We start from the raw sequence: 26,341 nt of genomic DNA, 5'->3' as shown, positions 1-26,341 counted from the left end.
CCCCCGAGGGCTTTAAAGCTGGGAGCAGTCAGCCAAGAGAGCTAAAAAGAGCCTGCAAAATCTAGGGACAACTATGAATTTATTCACTCACCTCTCACCTGTACGGTTGTTTCGTGTCAACTCTGATTTGGGCATTATAAAAAGAAGACCTGAATCTATCAATCAGTAGACTTTATGTCCTGGAAAAATATTTATTCCTCTCTGCCAGATGCTTCCTCTGCCGTGTTAATGGCAAAGGGTTACGTGCTCTTTGATGTTTTATGGAGCCGACCTGATTTATTTTATTTGGACTCCTCAGAGCATCACATCACCTCCCTGAGCAGGCTTGAAAATTCCCGTGGTATGGCCAAATTTATTTCTCCCCCAAAAGAAAAGTGACACCAAAATACAAATGAAAAATCAGATGTTGTGCTGATGAGGTATCAAACGACAGATGATAGATATGTCACAGGTACCCAGCACAATCCTTGGCAATTAAAAAATATCCAATTGGTATTTGAGTGTTTAATACACCGCTTCTTATGCACCAGTTCTCTTTCATATTAAGACAGAAAATAGATTCCTATTACAGGAAATGAATATTCCCCAAGCAAGAAAGAGCTTTCTAAATTTCTTAAACAATTTGGGACATAAGGGATTTTTTTTTTTTCTGTCATTGGAGGTTTTCAAGAGGTCGGGATGACCCTCATGCCAGGGCGACGACAGGGGTGGGCCCGGTGACTCTGAGACTCCACAATCATAAATACAGCAAACTTGTTGAGCTACAAGAAAATCTGACAGCGTTAACGGTCTCAGGGACGTGTCTGGGACTGTCCTGTACCCACCTCACGTTAAAAGCTCAAGGTTTTATAATTAGTCCTAGCTACAGGTTAAATGGGAAAAGAAGAGGATGAGAAAGTTAGTTAAATAGTTTAATCAGAGCAGTTTTACAGTTCTAAAATTAACAAGCAGACTTGTAATAAAAGAGCTCCAATGTTTGCAAAATGATCTGGCTTCCATTCTGAATCTGTCTTTTTAATTGTAAAGATTAGCATTACATTTAAAAGGACTCAAAATGGAAACAAAAAAAAAATGGAGTGATTTAATATTATCATCCACGTTTCGTGATGCAACTGATGAAATCCCTGAATGGATATTGCTTCAGCTTGGATATTAAAAAATGGCCCAACAGGAAGTCCTTAATCAACAACCGATCACAGGTGGCTCAAAGAAAGACAAAAACCCAAAACTACCGTCAAGTTCAAAATGTATCACATTGTTGGTGGATGACACTGGCTCCAGGTATACAATTAAGCCCACGACACTTTATTACTATGGTTATAATTATCGTGAAAGTTCTCTCACGTTGATCAACTTGCTTCTGAAGGTTTTCTTTGTTCATTGAAACTTGCATAATAAACATGCATTGGATGATTTCTTTTGAAAGTGTATTTTTTGCAGTCTTTTTGTTTTCATATAAAGATTTCATAAAGTTGCAATGTCGCCTCAGAGCATTACCAAAATAACAGCAGGAGCACAGGGGGAGGGCAGATGTGAGTTTAGCTGAATGAGAAGAGCCTCCTTTCTTCCTGAGACGTACCACCATCTTTTGAAAAAGGTGTGCAAACTGCTTTTCTTACCCTCCCCCACCAAAGAAAAGAAGATAGGAAAAAAAAAAAAGAAAAAACTCACAAAATCAATCTAAGAAAGGAAATGTTGACATAAAGAAAATAAAGATGTTTTTTCATGCACATTTCTTCTGCATAGCTCAACCCACGTATAGTAAGGCACTATTTCCCTTCTCGACTGGTGTCCACAGCAATCTGTTAAGTGCTACAGTGCTCTGTGACCATTAGACAGTTCCCTTCCAGGATGGCGAAATAAAGAGGCCGGGTGAATGTGGCTGCCACGTGTATCTGTGAAGGTCGCGTAGCTCAAAGAGACGTCTAAGAGTTTCTGAAGAAAATCTGTCTGTGGGTGTTATGATAGTGTCCAGAATGGTTTTCTTTCCAGAGTTCCTATATTGTCTGGTTATGAGTTTAGATTATTCCGCAGTCTTTATCCTCAAAGAAAATACACATGGTGGGGGGAAACACGGCCAGGGCTTCAGACACAGAGCTTCGATGCTCCCAGGGAGCACACCATGCCGGCAATTCACAAAATCAGCAAGATGTTTCCGAGAGCAGAGAGATTGAGAGAGGGAGAGATTCAGAGAGAGTTTTGGTTTTTAGAGGTGATCAGGATGTGAGTTTAATTCAGCTGGTCTTCGTACTGTTTCCGGAAACAATCTCCCGCTGGGAAAAATTCCCAGCACCTTTCCTGATACATCTTCCAGACATAAGATTCCTGTCAAAGTAAAGGAAATGTGTTAACATTTTCCCCCAAATCTGTGCAAACACAAAATATGGGCTAGAAACTCAACTTGGTTGTTATATATGTCACATGTACTTTGAGAAGTCCAGGTTCGTTTAGATCAGCAGTCCCCAACCTTGGTGCCAGGGACCGTGCTATGCCTCGGCCCAGGGGTTGGGGACCGCAGATTTATATAGAGCCTAACTATACCAGACCTTATTTACTTCTACTACTAAACAAATCATCAGTCTTCACCCTCACCATAATATAATAATTAAAAATATATTTACGGTATATATTTTTGAGGGTTCTCTTAAAATATTAGTAATCCTTGCATACTTCAAATTCAGACTATTAACAATTTGTGGTGAACACTCATGGAAGAAGAATTTCAAATAGCTTAAAAACCTTAGACATTTAATGTGCAGTCCTTTTTAACTAACCGTAACACTGCGGGTTGAAGTTCATTTGAAATCATCTACTATCTGATTAAGCAATCAGAGAAATTATACAATAATTAAGAACACTTAATTTTCTTATAACAGGGATTTCAAAACCCAAACCCAGCATTTTCGGTTAATAACAGTTTACTGTTTTAAGTGAAATTAAAATTTTACTTTTTTTAACAAAGGCAATCTTTTTCACCCCCATCCAAGATAACAGGAATTTTATATCGAGAGACAAGTGGTATCTGAAAGTAATTCCAGCCCTTACTGTTGAATGTACACATTTTGTTCCAACGTGACAGACAACCGTAGGGTCTATCATCTCTTTCAGAAGGTGACATACAGTCGCTGTTTACCTACCTGTCCTGTGTGTTCTGTCTCATCTTTGTTTATGAGATACATCAGAAAAAACCTACAGACAGAGAGACTGATCAGAAATGTACTGTATGAAAACACCAGTGTAAACACAGCATATTTTTATACATTATATGTTGCACTCAATTGTGGTAGGCACAGAGAAAACACCACAGAAACATATTTTGGTACCAGAAAGAGGTAACTGACTTTTCTCATCTGACCCACAATTTCACCCTAGGGGCACTTTGACTTCAAGTTAGCGATATACACATTTTTGTCAGAATCGAATCAATACTGATGAATTTTAATTGACGACTGGCTTAATAAGAAGTTCTAATTTACCGGTCAAGTTCAACTGAATATAGTTAAACCATTTTTCCCCCTATAATGCTACTCTGCACCTGTGTACCTCTTCTGTTTGAGATTAAAATTGGGTCAGAAAATGAGTAAGAACAGTATTTTACCAAACTATGGTTTTGGGTAGTCCCAAGTAATGCCAGATTTCTAGGTATTTTTAAAAAAAAAAAAACAAAAAGGAGCTTTTAACTGGGTTTTCAGTAGTGCCTGGAGAGATCTCTAAGTCCTCAGAGGAGAAAAATGCAGATTCACGTATCTCTAGGAAGCAGCTGGAAGAGTCCTGTTTGAAATGAGAAACAAGGGCAGGACTCCCTGCGAGACTCTGCTCCACCCTGCCCCCCTTCCCATTTTAAGTTTTAGGAAGTATCCTTTACGTGAAGAGCAGCAACTTCATTTCTCTTTTTTTTTTTTTGGAGACAGTCTCACTCTGTTGCCTGGGCTAGAGGGCTGTGGCAGTCAGCCTAGCTCACAGCAACCTCAAACTCCTGGGCTCATGTGATCCTCCTGCCTCAGCCTCCCACGTAGCTGGGACTACAGGCATGCGCCACCATGCCTGACTAATTTTTCTATATATATTTTTTAGTTGTCCATATAATTTCTTTCTATTTTTCGTAGAGACGCGGTCTCGCTCTTGCTCAGGCTGGTCTCGAACTCCTGAGCTCAAACAATCCACCCGCCTCGGCCTCCCAGAGTGCTAGGATTACAGGCGTGAGCCACCGCGCCCGGCCAGCAACTTCATTTCTCAAGGTGACCTGCTCCAGAGAAAAAGAGAGCCACGCCACCAACTGTTGGTCTTTCTCGCAAAGAGTCTGCAGCCATTGTGGAGAAAAAGCAGCTGCTCTCTCTCCGGTTTCCCCAGCTTCCTGAGACAGGGGGACTGGTGGCCACAGGGAGAGGCGGGGGAGGCAGAGACGCGCTCACTCACAGGTAGTTGGCCAAGTTGTGCTCCTGCAAAGTGTGCGTTTCAAAGCCGTGGGGCACCGTGTCGAAGTAGTCATTGCCGATCCCGCAGATGAAGCATTTGGTCTAGAAGACAAAGGCAGAGAGGTCGGGAAGCAAAAGGAAAGGAAGACACAACCTGCTGGGTAGGGGCAGCTGCGAGACACATATCAGTGTCGCAGATCATCACCTGGAGCTTGCGCCAAGCCCATGAGTAGAAACTCAACTGTTGCCACGATGGCATTTTCGTGTGGGTTTAAAATGACGCAGGTACCAGCAGCAAGACGCAACCGATGTGGAAAGAGCACAGGATCGCGATGCCTGAAGAGCAACGTCTTTTCCTTATTTTCTCTAGCTCAGGTGAAAACACCCGGGCTTAGGGATCACTCTTGTTGGTGACATTGGCTCAAGTTACCCAGGCAGGATTAACGGTGCCCTCAGCGGATGCTGCTCATTTAGTACCTGCTTGAACAAAGTGTGATGACCAAGGGCAAAGGTGCGGAGTGCTTTGCTCGGGGCTGTGCCAGTCAGATAACGAGCTGTGAGGCGCTGCCTGGGTGATTCAGTGAGGGCTGCCACGTGCCAGGCACTGTGCTGGCTACAGAATTAACCAATGGACACGTACTGGGACATCTTTCATCTCTAGGAACAAAAGTGCTTGGTCGTTTTGCTTCCCCCTTCTCCGGCCCATGCCTCTCTTGCTGCAGTCACCTGCTGGCCTATTTCACAAAACCCAAGGAGAAACCCACCCTCCCCTGTTAGAATTTCACGTGCATCACCTCAAATGAATGAAATAATTACCGTCCTTGTGTGACTCTCATCTCTCCCTGCCCATGAGAAGCTGTTTGAAACCAATGGGAGCTTGTTTATGATGCTCTGGATTCTAGCGGCTACCGTCACAATGATGATGATAATTTACAAAATGCTTCCTGACTTATTGATCGACAACTGCTAAAAGCAGAGAGGCCACATCCAGCAGTTTGGGGGAACAATCAGGTGTTTATACCACACCATCAATGACGTCCCTTAAACTGAATAGGTTCGAACCACACTCATCAGCTTCATCCACAAACCTGCTCTTCCTCTGGGTTCCCTGTGTCGGCTAACGGTGCCACCACCCATCTAGGGACTCATGGCTGAAACCTGGGCATCCCCAGGCTTGCTGAATCCTCATCTGCATCTGGCCCGTCACCAAGTTCGTCTCACTCCACGTCCCAAACCCTGCGGGAATTCACTGGGCTGCTGCACGCTCAGTGGTACATCTTTAGCCAAAGCCTCGCAACCTGCCTCTTGGAAAATGCTGACAGCCTGCTTCCCTGCCCTGGTCCTGCCACTTTCCAGTTCCTTTTCCGTATTTTAAACATTAGGTATCTCTTAAAAATGCAAATCCAATCCCCCTGCTGCCCCGATTAAAGCCGTTTTCTTGTTTCCCACAGCCCGCACGTTGAACTGTCAATTTCTCAAATGAGCGATTAGGCTCTCCTTCTCTGGCGTTCCTCTCCCGCCTCATCACTAGACTCTAACGCTGCATCCTGAGCCACTTACACTTCCAAGAAGAAAGCTGTGTGTCAGAGTCCCTAAAATCAGAGTCTTACCATCCCAGGTAGCTACATTCTCACAGACTCCTACGTGAACGGGACCCCTGGACACGGGCACAGTGGGAGGCCGGGGATAGGGACATTGCCTAAAATGTTGTGCTCCGTCCCTATCACAACCACACGTCCACAATCTTCAGGTCTCAGCTTGGGCATCCCATCTTCTAGGAAGTTCAGCTATCATCTGGGCGTGAATTAGGGACCAGCCCGGAGACCCCAGCACTCTGGGCTTTGCTCTCATAAAGGGCTCATCACGCTGCTTTGTAATCACCCATTGACTTGTCAGAGATTCTATACTTTAAATAAATGGTCTCCCCACCCCGTGAGGGGCAGGACGGTGCCCTAGTGTTGTCTGTCCAGACTTGGAGTCCCCTACGGTTCTAGCCCAGCTCACTGCTCAGCTGTATGCGCTGCCTGAATGCAAAACAGGCAGGTGACACCACCCACTGTTTGTGGCCCTGTCCCCTCTTTCCCCCACGCCCACGGTTCTCCTGATACAGGCAGTGAGGAAAACGAGTGCCCACGACAAGAACAAAGCTGCGTCCCGCACGGAGAGACTTACCTCCATGTCTTCCTTGACTTGCTCCTGTTGGTCTCTCAGCTCTCCAAAGGCATCGATGATTAGACCTAATGTGGAATAAAGACGCAATTTAATTTTTTTTTTTTTTTTTTTTTTTTTGAGACAGAGTCTCACTCTGTTGCCTGGGCTAGAGTGTCATGGCATCAGCCTAGCTCACAGCAACCTCAAACTCCTGGGCTCAAGCGATCCTCCTGCCTCAGCCTCCCACGTAGCTGGGACTACAGGCATGCGCCACCATGCCCAGCTAATTTTTTCTGTGTATATTTTTAGTTGTCCAGATGATTTATTTCTATTTTTAGTAGAGATGGGGTCTCCCTCTTGCTCAGGCTGGTCTCGAACTCCTGACCTCGAGCGATCCTCCCGCCTTGCCCTCCCAGAGTGCTACGATTACAGGCGTGAGCCACCATGCACAGCTGTCGTTTTTTTTTAAACCTCTCAACAACCATAGGACTCAGATTTATATAATTTCCATTAGACAGACCCACAGATGTTAAATGGCTCACCCACTCAGAGACTCGTTAAAGACTCATGAACATGAGTCTGAGCCCCAGGGCTGTGATTCAAACCAAGGAAAGTGCTCTTGAAAGAAGACAAAAGAAAACTACATCCATCCCCCTGACACTAGGCTCCCGGGCTTCTTTGTATTTCCCTCTACAGATTTCACAATGAAGAAATACTGAAAGGAAAAGTTCCATTTGGCTTTTCCAGAAAACCCTTGACATTCTTACCCTACCTTGAATATCAGCTTCAACCACATGCAGCTCAAATTCTAGACTTTCTCGGGCTTCAGGGAGGATGATGCTTACCTTGTATTATGGCCAACAGAATGACAATGACAAAGAAGAAGAAAGTGATATCAAAGATGATGCGGTAGATCTCATATTCATCTCCCGCTGGGTCTTCAATTTCATCACCGATGCCTCCCCCGGCACGGACCCCAACGTACATGTGGAACATATAGCACTGGAAAGAGACGACCGTATCACCTCGTGGAGGGACATCCCCCATTCCCAAACTCAACAGACCTAAGGTTCTTTCTCTAGCTCCCAATCCTCTCTCTGGAAATGATGAGAATCTTGGCATTCTCTTTGGCCTCTTTTGGTTTCAGTATTTGTCACTGTGATGCAAACACTTGGCTCGCACATGCCACTGTCTTTTATACAAAACCGTATAGTGCTTACTCTGCTTGGTACCTTCTGTCTCACTTTGGAGAAAATGAAAAAATACCTTGCTAGTATCTTGGCTCCAAAGCATCTGGGATAATAAGATAATCATATCATAACGACCATGTTAAGGGGCACAGAACTATATTTAACGGTATCGTCCAGTTATTTTGAGCATAACAGATGTAGGAAAGGGAAAGTAAACACCCAACGTACAAGAGGATGAAGTCTTAGAAAACAGACTTAATAGCACTTACTCATTCTCCCCTCGCCTAGCAAAAATAGAACATAATGCTGACATTCTTTTCTACTTTAATGTAAAGAACAAAAAAGAAAGATGGACAGAAAGGACAGGCTGGGAGGAAATAGCACTTCATTGTTTAAACCCTAAAACATTCAATCAACCAGCAACAAGTACAGCTGCCCGTGCCCCACGCTGAGAAAGGAGGGTCCAGTAAAGTGTGTTTTGGGCAGAGGTCTCAGCCTCCACGCCATTGGCATTTTGGTCTGGATAATTCTTTGTTGTGGAGGGCTGTCTTGTGTGTAGTGGGATATTTCAGAAATACCCTTTGACCTCTATCTACTAGATGCCAACAGCACCCTACCTCGTAGTGAAAATAAAACATGTCTCCAAATGCTGAATGTCCCCTGGGTGGCAAAGCACAGCAGGCTGTATAGAGCATCCAGTGTTTTATCCTCACTCAACGTAAGTCCAACCTCCCGTTTCAAGCCCTCGAATTTTGCCACCATTCCTGACTCCAGACCTTTGTTGGGACATTCTCCTGATTTGTCAATACCCTTTCCCACTCTTACCCCATTCCTACTCATCCTTTAGGGCTAAATTAATAATCCTTCCTCTGCGAGTCCTCCTCAGACTGTTCCAGATGCCCTTATTAACTCAATGGTTTCCCCCACCGATTCAAAACGTATTTCCTTGCCACCTACCATAAAGAAGGGGACAAAAGACTTAAAACAGTTTCTTGCCGTGGTGAGACACCCTCACTCCTCTGGTTCTCTTCTCCACTTCTGGCCATTCCTTCTCAGGCTCCTTTCCAAGATGGTCCATTTCCCCACCTCTTCCCGTACGAGTGTCCCAGGGCTGGCTCTTTGACCTTTTTCCTCCTGGGACACTCCCTTGGGGGAACTTTCCCAGTTTCAGGGCTTTAAGTGTCATCTCTGTGCCAATTATCTCCAAACATCTCCATTTCCAGCCCGGGTCTCTTTCCCAAGTTCCACACTCGGACGTCCAACTGCCAGACTCACTCTAGACTTGACTCCATTACAGTAAGAATCACTCTGGTCACCGCCCTACTCTTGCCAGTGCCCACAATGACGTCCAGGACGTGCTGGGTACTCAAAAACCATCTGTGGGATGAAAGACGAGCGAGTCCAGCTGTTCTCATGGGGACTTCACTGCTTCAACCCACAGACCCCAAATTCTCAGGTCACTTTAAAAAGCACAAAGTGTAGGCAAAGAACAGGCAACAAAGCACACCCCGTGGCGGTGGAAGAGGTGGCCCGGGGCGTGCCTACTCACTCACAGCTGTCTGGCTTTCAGCCACCAAATTCTCCTCCTGCAAATGCAAATCCTTCCATCCACCTTTTCTTTCCGTGGCATCAGCCTAAACCTGACAATAAGAGCTGGAGATGGGAAGAAGTTCTGCCAGACAAGAAGCTGTAAGACTCTAAGTAAGGAGGAAGGAAGGTGCCTGGTCTCACACAAATTGAGAACAGGCAGTTGGTAATTATCAAGATTTTCTAGTCAATGGTTTCTCCCTTCCTCCGTCTCCTACACCTGTTCCTTCTGGGGTTGATCACTATTAATGTCGCCTTTAGAAAACAAGGAGGGCCAGTTTCTGGGGGATGGGTGAAGATGCGCATGAGACCTTTATCTTGGCAAAAAAAAAAAAAAAAAAAGGAAGAGAGAGAGTAAAATAAGAAATAAGTGAGAACAATTAAGTGAGGTAATTTACAACAATTACCTCATTACCTAAGCAGGTTTACTCCTCTAAGAGTGCACCTTTTATCTTAATCACTTGGAAACCTTTTTTTCCCCCAAAATACATAGTTCTTGATCCCTTCCCTGCAGCCTGTGGCTCAGGGGGTGGGTGGCCCACGCAGCCCTGTGCATTTATAAACAGCTGCCCTGGTGCTCCCACTTCTTTTTGAGACGAACATTCTTAGGTAAGGCCAGTCAGCCTCCCTGGCTATCGAGCGACAGTCATCTTTTCACCCTGCACTTTAGATCATTTTTCACTTTCTCCTCCTACATTCTTGTCGAGGAGGTTCAAATTCTATCAGGATACTGCCGGTTTAATTAGATTCTCAGACTCAAAACGCCATAATCCCGGGGAGGAAAAAAATCAAATCGAATCCCTGTGTGAGCCAGGGCGTCTACAACACTGCGGCTCTGGCGCCACCTGCTGTAAATTACGGAGAACAGGAGGGTGAACTGCCTATTCCTGGAAACCTAAAAGGTTTCCTCGGACCCAGGGAAACAACCTGGAACAACAAATGCAGAGGAAATTCAGCATGAAGCCGATAAAACATGACATAAGTGAGGAAAATTCATCTCAAGAGAGAATACAGACTTCACCCTGTGCAAAGGAAACGCTAAAGAGACTGTCATTCGGAAGGGATTGTCTTTTGAGAACTAAAGAAATGAAATCTTTCCCTTTCCTATTCCATACTTCTTTCCTGCTGGCTGGCTGGTTTCCGTAAGCCTCCACCTTGCAAGAGCAGCACTACTGGGGGTGATCAATTACATTGTAAATTTTGTTGGCTTTTTAAGGAAGCCTCTGCGCAAGGACTAGTAGAAAGCAAATTAAAAGGAGGGGGGTGTTCAGATTCTAAAATGTAAGGTTAGTCTAGGTGATGGGGCCTCCAATGGGAGGGTTTTTAAGGACAAGCGGCAAGATATGAGCTTGTGCAAAGCCACACAGACTCCTGACACAGACAGAGCTGGTCACAGACAGTCTCAGCCGTGAGGACAGAAATCCCTCAAACTGAAGACAGTCTAGGTTCTAGCTAAGTCCACAGTTCAAAACATCGAGAGGCCTTGTTTCCTCATCTGAATATGAGGCAAATTTCTCATCTTCTATATGCATGTCATGCGTAATTGGGCAAAATCAACCAGGTGAAGGCAGTTGTCTTCCTAAACAAAATTAACAAAGCAATGGAAACACACACTGAGAGTGAGGTTTGAAACGCAGTCATGGAAGCATGGTGTGGTTACAGTCAGCTATGATGACTACGTGGTGCCGGGAGAGATTGGGATGTCGCAGGGTCTTAATGTGGCATGAGAGGGAGATCTCAGGTCACATACTCTCCCCACTACCTGCCTCGAGTATGAATGTCACCAAAGAATCCTCCTGTGAACTAAAATAAAATTTTAAGGCTCACCCCCCGACCGGCTGACTGAATGGACCCCCCTCATGGCCAAAGGAATATCCTAAAACTAAATTGCCTGCCAGGAGGAGGGAGGTCAGACGTGCCTCATCATGCCCCCCTCCCTTCTTGGGGACATCCTTTGTAACCCATTAACAAGCCTCAGGGTATGCAAGACAAACCTACAGGCCCTCAATTTACACAACAAATCTATGGCTGGTGGCTTGTCTCTGATAAACAGCAACTATGTTAAAACATTCCAAGCCTTTAGACAAAGCTTCATGTCTTTAACCAATTACAAGCCAAAGAATCTTTAAACCCACCTATGCTCTGTAAGCCCCTGCTTATAGATGGCACATTTTGGGCCAAACCAATGTATGATTCCCACGTATTGATTTATGACTTTGCCTGTAACCCCTGTCTCCCTGAAATATATAAAACCAAACTGTAACCCAGCCACAGCGAGTCCACTTGCTCAGGGCCTCTTGGGTGTGGCTCCGGGTCATGGTCCTCAAATTTGGCTCAGAATAAATCTCTTTAAAATTACTTTACAGAGTTTGGTTTCTTTTCCGTTGACACTCCCTACTTTCCATCAATCTTCAGCATTGCACTGAGCACCACACCACCTGCGAATAAATGACCTAAGTCGACTTAGCTCTGAGGCTGGTGGATGTTGAGATTTAGAGAGACTGTCAGGAGTTTGTCCTGGAATATAAGTGAATTTCCCAGGAGTCATTGTGTGCAACACACCTGCTGTTAGTACCTTCTGCCCCTCCCTCGTGCCTGCTGCCTTCCCAGGCCTTGTGCCCCCCTCCCCGCTTTTGGGGTCACAGGGTGGAGAGGCTCTGGCAGCGCACGGAAGAGGAGATGAAGGGTCACTGAGGTATCCTCAGTGCTGGGCCTGGAATGGCCAGGTCAGGGACAGGGAGCAGTGGGAGGGCGTGGCAAACATTTTTATCTAAGTCCATATCGACACCTTCCAATCTTTAGTATGATGTTTCATTAAAGAGCTTTTTTGTCCCTGACCACTAGCCATCTAAAGTAAGTTTTCAATTGCAGTGTTTGAAGAATGACGTTCAATCAATTATTTTTGTAAACTTCGGTATCATTAAACATTCCGTATGTGATAGGAATACTGATCAGGTAATACTGATCTACCAAAACTTCTGGGAATTCTGGGATATGTTTTCTTGGAGGATCTTCTTAGAATGAGTTTAGCAGAGTTTCTAGAAAGGTGTTTAACATGTAAGTTCGTATTCATAAAGCACTTGGGACAATCCCTGGCACAGTATCATTTATAGCAGGTGTTCCATAAGCACTTGATAAAGAAATGGATAATCTAAATTACAAGACTACGAATTTGTAACTGGAATGGTATTTTCTTCCATTTGAGGAATTAAGTTTGTGGATGAATGACCGTTGAACATCTCAATTCTTTTAGCTTTAACATTCTGTGTCCTCCATATAGGTGACTGTCACGTGGAAATTACAAAGTCATGCAAAACATCTTCAGAATGGCAGTAATGGCAGGAACTGTTGAAAATGAATGATTTTCATATAAGTAACACTATTTGCTTTGCTGTCAGCTGTGTATGGGCCTATGAATGAAAAGCTTTCTTCCCCCCTTTCTTCATTCTCTCTCTAAAATATCCCTTTTGTTCCAGGCCTTCAAAAATCTTATATTGACCTAGGAAAAAAGTATTAATTTTCAGGTTAACAAGCCGATTTTTAACCTACAATTCCTTTGAGAGTTATTCTTTATTGTTTTTGAGATTTGTTTTCTTCTTTAAAATAGTTAGTTAAGAGAACAAGAGTTCCTAGAGAATGACAATCTTGTTGGAAGATCGCTCAATTGGTAATTAGAAGACTGAATATTTTCTTTAAAAGAGAGGAAGGACTGGAAATTCTATGTTTCATGATCCTTTGTGATGAAGAAATTATTTTTAAATATGGCAAAACTTTTTGACACACATAAGAAAGACTCGATTCAGGCTATAAATGACTCAAGAGCAGTTAGGCAGTGGGCCAAGAACGTAACATCAGGTTGGAGCAGAGCTTACCTCAGCCTCTGTTCTGTTAATCCCCCCAGGTCAGCTACCTGAATGTTCTGCTCCCTCCTCCCTGCCAGGAAATAGTCCCTTTATATAGTTATGCTAATTTGGAAAGGAACTAAATTAAGATCTTTTTTAGCATGGTGGGTAAAAACTGTTTTAGGCTTTTAAAAATGAAATAAATAAATACATATGATTAAAAAATTCGGACAGGAGAAAAGTATACATAATGAAAAGCATATAAAATTCTCCCCTGATCTGTGGTCCTACTCCCAAATAGGAATTCTTGTTAACAGTTTCCTATGAATAAATGTCTCCAAAAAATGTTATGCATATTCTAGCATATCTATAACATACATTCTTGTGCATGTGTATGTGTATAATCTTATACAATTAGGATCCTATCATGAAACTGATTGGGATCTTGCTTTTTTTTCTTTCCCAATCAAATGTAATTTGTATGTCTCACCGATCGGCATATAGAGATTTCTCTCATTTTTAAATAGCTCCATACTTGTGATGGATTTACCATAATTGATTTAATCAGGACTCTATTGATGATAATTTAGATTATTCCTAACCTGTGAGAACGGCTGATGTCCTTGAACATACAGAGGTGTATCTGTGAGTAAACCTTTAGGTAAATTACTGGCAGTGGAATTGACAGGTCAAAGTATATATATACTTAAATATTTGATAGAGATTTCAAAATTTCTCTAAAAGTGTTGTGCCAATTCACATTCCCAACAAGAGTCATGAAAGTGCTGGTTTCCCTACCAATTCACCAACTACATGTATTTAATACTTAACATAAACTTCAATACTCTGCAAATCTGATATAGGTAAAAAGTGGTTATCCATTATTTTGATTTGCATTTTTTTCATTATGATAGAGGCTGAGCATCTTTTCATATTAATAAGCCCACTGAATTTATTTTACTGTGAACTGTCTGGTCATGAAATTTGTTTACTTTTCTATTAGCTTATTTATTTCTTTTTATTAATGTGACAAGGACTTTGTAAATTAATGAAACTGGTCCTTATGGTGTTGAATGTATTTCTCCCTGTTTATCATTTGTCTTTGAGGCTTTGCTTTTCATTGTTCTTTTTAAAAATAATTTTTATGCTTTCATGGATCCTGGGTTTTACATAATACTCAGAAAGACCTTTCCCCATTTAAAAATTATTATTAAGGAGTAAAATTCTGTCCTAATTGCTATTGTTTTTGTTTTTTTTTTTGCATTGAAATATTTGTTCCATTCAGAGTTTACTTTGAAGATACAGCAAGGTTAGGTATCCATTTTTAACATTTTTATCACTGTTCCTCAAACAGCTCATCCATGAGACCAATGCCATTAATTGAAATTTTTTCCAATTCATGATTTCAAAAGCCACCTTTATCATATTTTAATTTCCATGAGTATTTGCGTCTGTTTTTAGACTCTATTTTGTTCCACTGATTTATCATTCCTTAGCACAAAACTGTCTTAATTATTAGTCTTTGTAATATTGATAGTCCTCTCTCATCAATCTTTTGGGGTGTTTACTTTTTCTGGAGTAATTGTAATATCATTATGTCAGTCCTTTTTCCTTACATCCCCAACCCCAATTACGTACGTATTTCCATGAGGAGCTCCATGAAGGATCCATCTCTTTTCAGCTAGTGACACATATTTTGTCTAATTTCCCCCTTCTCATCTAAGATCTCACGTATGGTAATTTCTGATTTGCCAATATCAGAGAGGCAGGTTGTAGAATGGTGATATTAAGCCATAGGAAAGCTTTCATATCCATTGACTTTGAAAACCAAGACCAAAGAGGAAATTTAAGTCAAGATACTAGGTATAAAAGCAAAAACTTGCTGTTCTATTAAGACATGTATTTTTGGACTTTAGTAACCAGTTCAAGTCATTAAGGAAAACCAAAAACCAAGTCTTCAAAATGTTCTTCAGGAAATAATTTCAACTGCTGTCCTGGAATACGTGAACAACAGGCTACAGTGATGACATTATTCCTTTCAGTTCAAACTACGTTTACTCAGCAATTCTACTAACTATCAGGCTGCGCAGCAGATGGGAAAAGTCAACAGGAATAGTCCTTTATGTTCTTCTACTAAATATGAAAACTGTTGATTCTTTAAAGAGCCACCCAACTTTTTTTTACCATGTAGACGATTTTCTATTCTGCACTGTTAAAGAGTAAATACATGATTACTTAGATTGAAGAAGCAGAATACTTTTTTCATTCATATGAGACAAAAGTTTATGAACTTACTGTTAGCATATCATCACATTTCATATCTGGTGTATCACCATCTTCACTTTTATTGTAGAATTTTCTGAAAAAATTGAATGCCACCACAGTGTACAGGTATACGACAACAGCTAACAAGCCAACTGTTAATACGAGCTGGAAAGCAATGTGACATTGAACACGTATTAAAAATACAGGACATATCACTGACATATTGGACGTTGTGTGGGGGGGGTGTTTTCGAGAGAACACAACTGGATTTATTTACTCACTAGAAGCTAACGGGATCTGTAACTTTATTGTTTGTCACCTTTATTATTTGACCCCCAGTAGGGAAATTCATTTCCATATTGTCTTCATCAAGTTGTCAGACTATTTCATGCAAAATGTGACTATTTAATTAGCTAACAAATGCATGCTATAGCTAGAGTATGGATAAATTATGATTTAATTTCACATCCAAACTCTATTAATATTAATAAGCAGCTTAAAATGTTCATTTTTCTAACATCTAAATATTTAGTAATAGATACTAATGAAGTACCTTCTCCCTTTTCATGAGGTCTATTTTCTGTAAATAATTTACATTCCTAATGAAACCCATCTCATTTTTGTTAGGATAGTAAAGGGGATTGTAAATTATTTTTTCTTTTTAATCACATCCTAGAACTAAATAGGAATTCGCATTGCTTCTGAAATCTGGGAACACATAACTGGTAATAGTGTTTAATATAAATATTCAAAAAAATTAAACTGAGAAGTCTAGCTTTGTAAACATAAAACAATGATCAGAGTGAAAAACACCCTGCTAATGACCAACACTATTTTGAAGGCTAGCTTTCTCAACGTATAATTAAATGTCTCAGTTTGAAAGGTCTTCTTTCAGCTCTAGGTCATCTTTAATTCCAAATTATACTTTATTTATATAAACATAGATATATAGATTTGATAGAATATGTTAAAAACGTGACTTTCACCAAGTTGGTGAAAACGTATTTCTGGTTGTATCACAGAAGTTCTAAACTAACATGCATTATCTTTATGTGTACTTTCTCTGATACAACACATCCTCATGTTCTTTAATGTAACTGCATACGCTGATTAAGTTTTTATAAAATCACTTCATAGTTATCTGGAGAAAACGTGTTATCTTGATAGAGGGTTTAATTCATTTCTATAAATGAAGCACAATGCCACTATAAATTTCTGTGTGTTTCACCTGTTGGGACTATTAAGTTCCATATATTTATGCAAATGAAAATTTGATACCTTAAAAAGAAAAGGAATAATCCCCACAAGAATTCAGAAATTGAGTAAAAGTAGCGCCAGACCTTTTATATTGAAATCTACAATAAATTTAGCATCTCCGGTTCTTTACGGATACTGGGAGCTCAAACGCAATTTACCAACTGACTGATAAATAAACATAGTAGACTTTTTATCACCGACCCACGACTTGCCATGCATGTCACAGTCATATTCAGAACCTAAAGTGACATATGTAACAATCATGCGCTGAAATTTAGAGAACTACTGATCACGATAATGTGAATTTAACTGTGGACATCATTCAAGTTTTTTGGAGTGCTGTTGATTTAAAAAATGTGCTGGGCTATAAAACTCTGGAAAAGAAGGATTCTGTTAATCTAAATAACTAATACAGAATGTGTTCCTACCCAGTAGTCACTTGAAAACTCACAATTGAATTAATCAGTGCATGCTTCTGCAGTATGTTTCATAATAATGAAGAGTTTTAACATTACAAATGGGTTCCATCAGAACAGAAGTTGATTATCTGGACCTAGACCAGTTTTCCTCCAAGTCAGTATGACCTTGTCAAGTATGAAATGTTATTCTTTTTGTTCAATTTAGAAGTAGAGAAAAAGGTACGTGAATATCCAGTTTTAAAATATTACATTAAATTGAAATGCAGCATCTCATGTTTTACTCCTAATACAAGCAATGTATAAGGACACTATAACGTATTTTGGTTCCCCATAATATCAGATGGAGCAAATTCTGTGCTCTAAGCACTAAGTTCCTGAGTGCTTAATATGTGCCTGGAGCTGTGCTACGGTCTCTGGATTTGTTTTTATTTAATTTTTATAAAAAATTTGATAGGGTAAGTACTTTTATTATTTTTATGAAATAAGGAAATTGAGATTTAAAAGCATTAATTAATTTATCCAGGGTCAAGCCAAGACTTGAATGTCGCTCTCTAAGGGTCTCTAAACTACTAATTCCCATGGTTTAGAAGAGGTGCAAGATCCTCTCTTCAAATAAATCTTTATAACTGTCCGTTGTCTCTTGAGGGTTGGTTTTATTTTTGTTGGCTTTCTTTGTTGCTTCTTTAGTTTCTGCAAGGGGGAACAAAAAGATAAACTGTTACCTGTTTGCCGTTGTGAGTTACTGAGGACAAGATGGTTCTTAAGGTCTTGAATCCCATAGCGATGTCAAGAAGATGAGCAGCAAAAAAAAAGTTGTTATAGTGTCCGAGTACAGACATGGTCATATACCAGGCTAGGTAGAGGAAGGACTATTAAGACAAAACAAGGGGAAGACATATCAGAAAACAGAACACATGGCTATTGTCCTATGTTATGCTAAATAAGCCAGGAATAGAAAGTTAAACACCACATGCCCTGACTTATATGCGGAAGCTAAAAAAAGTTGATCGTTTAGAAGTAAAAAGTAGAAGAGAGAATACTAGAGGCTGGGAAGAGAAGGGGGAAGGGAGGGACAGGGAGATATTTGCTAAAGGATACAAGATTAGCTAGATAGGAGGAATAAATTCTAGGATTCTGTACCATGTAAGATAACTGCAGTTAACAATATCTAGTTTTAAATAAGTAGGAGGATATTGAATGTTCCCAACACAAACAATATCTGAGATAATAGATATGTTAATTACCCTAATCTGATCACTATACATTGTATGTATGGAGACATCACTATGTAGCCTCTTAAGTATGTACAATTAGTATTTGTCAATTAAAAAAATAAAATTAATTAAAACAAAAAAGCAATTCTGATTTCATTCTATTATATTCACTCCATTTCTTTCATCTTCTTAGGCCATAAGTTTTTATGATTCTAATTAGCTGTATCAGCTTATTCTTTGTGTATTTTATTTTTATTTAGTTCTAAAAAGTTCAGTGTTATTTTCTCCTTTCAAACAGTAACTGTCTATATTTATCCTTCCAAAGAGAAAATTTATTTACAGACTTTATATATTTGACAGCAGAGGTTCTCAACCTTGGCACAACTGATATTTTGGATGGGATAATTCTTTGTGGTGCGGGCTATCCTGTGCGTTGTAGGATGGTTAGCAGCATCTACTAGATGCAACAGCCCTGCTTTTCCCGCTAGTTGGGACAAACAAAAATGGTTCCAAACATTGCCAAATGTCACCTGGGGGGGGGGAATTGTCCCCACTTGCTCTATAGTCAACCAAAGAACCAACCAACTTTCCCTCCCTCCTTTGCTTCCCCACCTTGATTTTCATTTATCCACTCATTAAATCAATATTTGCTGAGACCTACTAGTTAGAGGAGATTGTATGAGGTGTTTTATTAACCCAACATTTCATTTTACATGAGTGAGAGTAAGTGTAGGAAAAACCGGAATACTACTTGAAAGCTACAGTACACCTGACAGTACAATGGATACTATTTGTAGAAATCTCCTGGATTATAATTAATATAAATGATTAACTTCATATAGGCTAGAAAATATGTGTACTTTTGGGGGAGGCAATGAATAAAACAGAATAAAATACCGTGATTGCTCTCACTTTTGGATTATTTTTTTTATGTTGGTACAAATAGGGTCTTGCTATGTTGCCCAGGTTGGTCTCAAACTCCTGGGCTCAAGGAACCTCCCACCTTGACCTCCTAAGGTGCTTGGGATTACAGGTATGAGGCATTGCACTCAGCCTTTTTTTAGTGTTTTGTTTATTTTTTTTTTTTTTTTGAGACAGTCTCATTCTATTACCTGGGATACAGTACATTTGGGTCATCATCATTGCAACTTCAAACTCCAGGGCTCAAGCAATCCTCCTGCCTCAGCCTCCCAAGTAGCTGGGCCTATAGGTGTATGCCACCGCACCTATCTAATTTTTCTATTTTTTGTAGAGATGAGGTCTTGTTATGTTGCTCATGTTGGTCTCGAACTCCTGGCCTCAAATGATCTTCCTGCCTTGGCCTCCCAAAGTGCTAGGATTATAGGTGTGAGCCACTGTACCCAGCCTACTTTTTGGATTAAAGTCTCTTCTGCATGAGGCATGCTTGGCCAGTGGAGTCAGGAGCTACCCATTTTGGAAAAGGGTGGAAACCTTCATTTTAACTATATTTTAATATTTAACAGAGAACAAAAAGAAGGAAGAGGGGGCTTAGTACCAGAGAGGACTGAAGCTAGAGATTAAGTGGAAGAAAAGAAAATAGTATTTTTATAAAGCACACTGAGATAAGACATCCAGAGTTTACTCAGGAAGAAGAGTTGGGTTTGAGTGGAGGGTTCCTGTTTTGGAAGATGAAGCTGGCAAAGTCGCTGCCGGAGACTTGAGGCCAAGTGAAAGGACCTAGGGGTACCCGCAGGCACCTGGGAGCCACTGGAGCCTCATGGGCGGGATAATGGTTCGTGAAAAATAGCATTTTAGGAAAATTTTTTCAGCACCCACTAAGTGCTAGTAATTTTTTCATGTATTTGCATACAGTCTCTCATTTTATTCTAGCAAATAGGCATTTTTACTCCCAATTTACAAACGAAGAAGTGAGCTCACTCAGGTTCAGCTGCTCTTTAAAAGCTTTGTACGAGGCAGAAGCATCAAATTGGGAGACTACTGGACAAGCCCCAGGGTGAGGTTCTGAGAGCCACAGTGAGGAGGGAAATTGGTAAGGCCAGAAGGGAGAGTTACAGAGAACAGAAATAGGACCAAGATTAGGCAAATAAATATGTGCATTGGAGGGAGAAGGAAAAGGAAGAGTCCATGCTAATAATTTAAGCTTGGATAACAAGAAGAACAAAAATATTAATAGAAAGAGAACATTGTGGACAGGGCACTGGATTTGGTGGGAAGGAATGGAGGAAAAGGAGGATGGCAAGTTTGCTATGGGACATTCAGATGGAGGCTATTAAAGAAACGTGAAGGCTGAGAAAAAAGAAAATTTATGGGCATACAATGAGTAAGGAAATGCACCTGGGCGGCCAGCTAGGTCACAGGTGTGTGTGTGGATTCTACACATACGTTACCCAGTTACATTTGAATGAGAGATAAAGAATAAATAATTTTTAGTATAATTATGTCCCATGCAGTATTTGGGACATGATTATGCTAAAATATATCACTTTTTGGTTATCTGAAATTTAAATTTAATCAAGAATTCTCTATTTAAGCCGCTAACCCTAGCTGTGTTTCAGAGAAGAAACTGTACTATTGACATGTTGAGAGGTGATTGGCCAAACAAAAGCCACAAAACTGCAGGTGGAAAAAAAAAAGGCCTAACAAGGAATCAAAAAGATGTTTCGAGAAGGTTCTTCAGACTTCCTCCAGGTCTACCCATGCCCACATTCTCTGGAGGACAAGAAAACTCCATAGCAAGGTGAGTATTATAGACAGGCTGCATCTGGGCAAAAGCGGGCTGTACAAGTACAGTGGCATGGAAGACCGCCCCTGGCAGACAGAAGCCAAGATGCCCTGGCTACTTACGTGGAACATACCAGCTAGAGCAGGACCTGAGGTGCCTTCTTTTTATTCAGGGCAGTGGCTTCCATTATGAGATGAGAAAGTAGTTTCAAGATATATAGATAGTTTATGATTCTAAAAGATACTTTTAAGACATGATTTTGAGCTCTTAGGAGGATTCTCTAAGACACTCAAAGTTCTGGGCCCATGGCTGGGTGGGGCAGGTGTGGTGATGGAGGCAGGAGAATTTGGGGGCATGTCACAGACCTTTAAACAGGAGAATGGAACTAACGTTCACGGTACAAGTTAGTGCTAAAATTAAAGATTGAAATCTTGAGCTAGATGGTTTTTAGTAATGGGTGATTTTTTTATATCAAAATATGTATTTTGATATATATTTAAGCCCTATGATTAGGTTCCAAGGCTCTTTGGTAAAAGAGGGCTCAATCAAGAAAAATACATCCATAATCTGATGTACTCAAATAGAGGGAAACTTAAATTTAGCACAATTAATGCTTAAAATTTTTTAAATTTATTTAGTAGCTTCTTTTTAACATCTATGCCATCGCCCAATTAAAACCTGAATGAAAATACATATGAATTTGCATCTTAGCTTCTTTTTCTTGTATACATATATTTTCATTTTCATCTTTTAGCTACTGAAAGAAATGGAATGAGAGACGGGCTGGCTAAATCATATCTTTCCATGGGTCTCTCTCAGATAGGGCCTGAATGAAATGAGTTCATATCTGAAGAACTTTCTTAAGCATCTTTCCATCTGCAGAACTCCCACACGCTCCTCTAATCAGAGTGCATTTGCTTCTGTGCTAATGAAGGAGGCTTACGTTGTCAGTGAAAACGACTCCCAGTTTCCACATCTGATACTTCACATCAATCGAGTTCAGTCTGGAATGACAAAAAAGAAGAATGTGTGGATATATGCACATTAATCAAAGACTCAGAGGCTGTGGGAGCCTGACTGCATTCAATTTCCATGGGACAAGACTGGAAAACTTCCCCGGAGACTAATTGTATCGCAGGTGCCAAGGGAAGCTGAGAGCTTCCTCTGACACTGTATTCTAGAGTTTTATGATGATCTCAGAAAATAAAACAAAATACCACCCCCTTTGTCTTCTGTTATTTAAGAACAGTTCTTTCTTTTTTACTGTTTTCCTTTCCAACATTCAATATAAGCTAAACTCACCTTATATATGACATTTATTCCTGGAAACTACTAAATGAACCAACATGGATACGTCAAAAATTTCCTCACTCTCATTATACATTTGTAATTGTATTCCAACAAAATAATTATATGGTTCAAATAATAATAAAAACTAGCATAAATGGGCCGGGCGTGGTGGCTCATGCCTGTAATCCTAGCACTCTGGGAGGCCGAGGCGAGTGGATCGCTCAAGTTCAGGAGTTTGAGACCAGACTGAGCAACAGCGAGACCCCGTCTCTACTAAAAATAGAAAGAAATTATATGGCCTACTAAAAATCTATATAGAAAAAATTAGCCGGGCATAGTGGCACATGCCTGTAGTCCCAGCTACTTGGGAGGCTGACGCAGGAGGATCGCTTAAGCCCAGGAGTTTGAGGTTGCTGTGAGCTAGGCTGCTGCCACAGCACTCACACTCTAGCCTGGGCAACAGAGCAAGACTCTGTCTTAAAAAAAAAAAAAAAAAAAACTAGCATAAATGCACACATTCATTTTACAACTAATGTGAACTAAAATAAAATCTTAAGGTTCCCCCCAACTGGCTGACTGAATGGACCCCCTCTTGGCCAAGGGGGTATCCTAAAACCAGATTCCCTGCCACAAGGAGGGGGGTCAGACACAAATGCAGACTGGCTAGTTGCTGGCAGCCACTCCACCCCCAGGAAGGGAGCTAGCCACTTATGTAAATGTAAGCATACTATGTGTTTGATAAATAAATACATGAATCCTCTTTGTATCTGAATGTTCACATTAAGATAACATTCATCTAGAAGCCAGAAAACTTTTAAAACCTGACCTTTCTACATACTTTGATGAAGAGACACTACATGTAAATAGTTTTCCTAGTAATGTAATATTATTTATCAGATCTTTATTCTTCTAATTTTATTGTCCATATTTAAAGGTGTTAATAAATGACATTAATTTCTTAATACTTTGCTAGGGGTCAAACTTGAAAGCATTTACTATGTAAAACAGTGGGAAGTTTCACCAATTTAAAAAATGATTTGTTATAGTAAAAAACAGTCTAAAATTTTCCTATTCAGAGTTTTTTCTAGAGTCACAAACATGACCATGGAGAATGCGTAATTCAGAAAGACTATTTAATTCTACGTCGCTTATCAAAGATCTGAAAATGTTTGTGGGCAACTCAGCATCATTGACACCACAGTCCTTGTTTGACGATATCCCAACTAAGGACCTTAGTTCCTAAGAATTGTCAATCTGCATTTCATCTTACATACAGTGACAGAGTCTTTCAATACATTTGTTTTCCTAAAGTAACCAAGTAATATTTTTGACCTAAGTTCATATTTGCTTATCTAACTACTTTTCAACTAAATTTCCCGTTAGTTTTAAAGACCCAAGTAGCTTTAACAAGTTTTCCAATAGGTAGAAAGTATAGGACCAATAAGTTAGGCCAGACAAAATGTCTTTTTAATGCTAGCTAATATATTTATCTAAGATAAAAATAATACTGCTCTACAGAACCATAAATATCTATATTTTCAAAGTCATCATCACATCCCTAGTTGACTGTGACTATAAATACATGGATTAAAAAGGCTGACATGTTTTTAAGGGAAAGTATTACGTTTCTTCGAAAATTATTAAGTGGCTACAATAAGAAATTATATTTTTAAAAACATGAATGCTTTACTTGTATTCCAGAAATTCAGTTGATTAAATTTGTTAAATATATATATATATATATACATCACTCACACTAGACGTGTATATGTGTGTATGATAGTCAATCTCAGGTGAATTCAATCCAACTGTTTTATATTCTTCTAATTATAACACATTATGCCATGAAAGCACTATATAAAGAGTGCTTCATTTCGAAGTAAACGTTCAAAGTAATAGTATAAAGGTGTAGTATGTCTAAACTATAGTATAGACATAGGCATACTCTGTCTTTGCAATTAAAAGTACAATAACTGTAATAAAAAGCTACGAATTTTGAACATTTTTAATAATAGAGCTACACAGTTCCCTTGTCTAAAACATATGAAAATTAACTTCTTTTCAAACAGGAAGCATCAGAAAACACAGTCATATATTGTGCTTTTGCATGTATTTTACTTTGACTTAAGGGGCATTTAAGGAGAGAAAAGGCAAATTAAATCAAGAACAAAAACATGACTATTTTTTCTTTCCACTTGCTCTATGTCGATAACAAAAAAGGCACCTCCAAAAACTAATAGAAAAAAATCCAATCATTTCATAGCACCAAATACCCAGAAGCATAAAACTAGACTTCTGATACCTTCTCTGTTTTCCTCATCTGTCTGTTCCTCTGACATGGAAGGAAGGAAATTAATGCACTAGCAAGTTCAGAAATATATTAATTTTTTCTTCTTGCAACCTAAACCTGTAGGACAGAGCGGAAGTCAAAGTCACACTCACACAGCCGATAAGGAACTGTCTTTCTTTGGCTTTTTCTTCTCTCTGGCGTCGCTGAAGTCCAGAGCCGCTTTGTCCATGCCAAGCAATTCGCTGATTCTGTCTCGGCCATAGAACTCTCCATATTTATCCATAACCTGAAATTCAAGGGAAAAAAAGCATCTTGTTGGTTTCAAGTGCTACGTAATATCAGCTATGTGTGTATACAGACATCTAATTATTTTTATACTTACTGTATAGTTGCTCTATTTTAAAGACCACATAACAATCCACTTTATGGCTCTTATTCTGTGATCACACTGCTTAAGATCTAAACTCATTGATAGCTTTTTAAAGAATATCTGCCTGAGGAACCAGGTTTCCCGTTCAAGAGAGGGAGACACACAAAAGGAAGGTGATGAGTGGAAGCATAAGAAATGGGAAGAAATGGAATGACAGTGACCTTTACCAAGTTCATACGTTATGCCAGGAATTATGCTTTATTCCATGTGCTTGTTACAATATGTAAATTTCATACTATTACCATCCCACCCTGCAGATAAACCGTGTCCTAGAAAACTTCATGTATCACACCCAAGGTTGCTAACCTTAACAAGAGAGGGGGTCAGAAAGCAGCTGGGTCATGCCTGATACCCCAGCCAGTGATCTTCTGCATAGACTTCTGTGTGACACCAGGCTGGATGTCACAAGATGGCATCTCTCCATGGTTATCAATTTCAACCATTCAACTCGCCAGCCACAGCCCCCATCTTTCCACCTCACTCCCCCTAGTACCCTGATATCCCAGCAATTCTTCAGTTACACCCAGACCTGAAGCCACATCACTGCCCTCATTTTAATTCTTATCTAGTAAAGATGCTGTGTCCATCACTAGAATAATTTCCTAACAACCCCCCTTCGTTTCCTTGCCCACCTCTCCTCCTATTGCATTTGCCTGGCTTTGCCCCTTTGCTGTGTTTTTCGATCAGTGCTTGGACATGATATCCCATCTGGGACACAGCTCCTCTTGCCCTACGTCCATACAGCTCACCAGTCCCAACAGCAATGAAAATGGAGGGGACAGGAAAAGCAATGAAAGAGAAGCAGGAGGCAAGATCACTGGTAGCAAAATGGGAAAAGAGGAATTGGAAAGCAGAAAGGCACAGACACAATGTGAAAGTTAAGGATGAGAGCAAATTAAGAAAGAAATACATAAGGAGAAAGAAGGAAAGAATTAGCAGAAATAAAAACTGGATGTGTACAACCAGATGAATTAAAGGAAACATAAAAGACCAATGTTAGTGAGAAAGCCTATGAACATATACTATTGGGGTTTATTAAAACAATTTGTTTTGCATTTGCTAAAAATGGGCTATGCTGGTCTGAGTGGGAGTTCTCCATGGGCTGTGTTCTCACTCCCATTCCCTGCAGGACAAATTGGGTACTAGAGTAGGAAAGCCAGGAATAGGCTTCGCTGCCATTACAATTTATCTATTTATTTGACTATAAATATATAATTTCCTTCAGAGAGACTCTTGCTTTAATAATTCAGAAGCTTCCTCTTTATTCCATTAAATAATTAATAGGAA

At 40.2% G+C, this 26,341-nt stretch overlaps 1 protein-coding gene across 3 annotated transcripts in view; it reads right to left on the bottom strand.

Annotated features, from left to right (window-relative positions):
* Positions 1-897: 897 nt before the first annotated feature.
* RYR2 (ryanodine receptor 2) overlaps positions 898-26,341 on the bottom strand; it is a 596,087-nt gene continuing 570,643 nt past the window's right edge. For all 3 annotated transcript variants that reach the window (XM_045537276.1, XM_045537277.1, XM_045537278.1), the window contains 9 exons: positions 24,777-24,910; positions 21,988-22,048; positions 17,849-17,995; positions 15,481-15,615; positions 7,412-7,568; positions 6,588-6,652; positions 4,417-4,517; positions 3,138-3,189; positions 898-2,325 (listed from right to left, as the gene is read on the bottom strand). In XM_045537276.1, coding sequence (XP_045393232.1) covers positions 2,230-2,325; positions 3,138-3,189; positions 4,417-4,517; positions 6,588-6,652; positions 7,412-7,568; positions 15,481-15,615; positions 17,849-17,995; positions 21,988-22,048; positions 24,777-24,910 — 948 coding nt within the window. In that variant the 3' untranslated portion in view covers positions 898-2,229. The remainder of the gene's footprint in view (positions 2,326-3,137; positions 3,190-4,416; positions 4,518-6,587; positions 6,653-7,411; positions 7,569-15,480; positions 15,616-17,848; positions 17,996-21,987; positions 22,049-24,776; positions 24,911-26,341) is intronic.

Source organism: Lemur catta, chromosome 25 (genome assembly GCF_020740605.2).
Source record: "Lemur catta isolate mLemCat1 chromosome 25, mLemCat1.pri, whole genome shotgun sequence".
NCBI lineage: Eukaryota > Metazoa > Chordata > Mammalia > Primates > Lemuridae > Lemur > Lemur catta.
The sequence above is the reverse complement of the archived record's forward strand: the minus strand, read 5'-3'. Positions and strand labels throughout refer to the sequence as shown.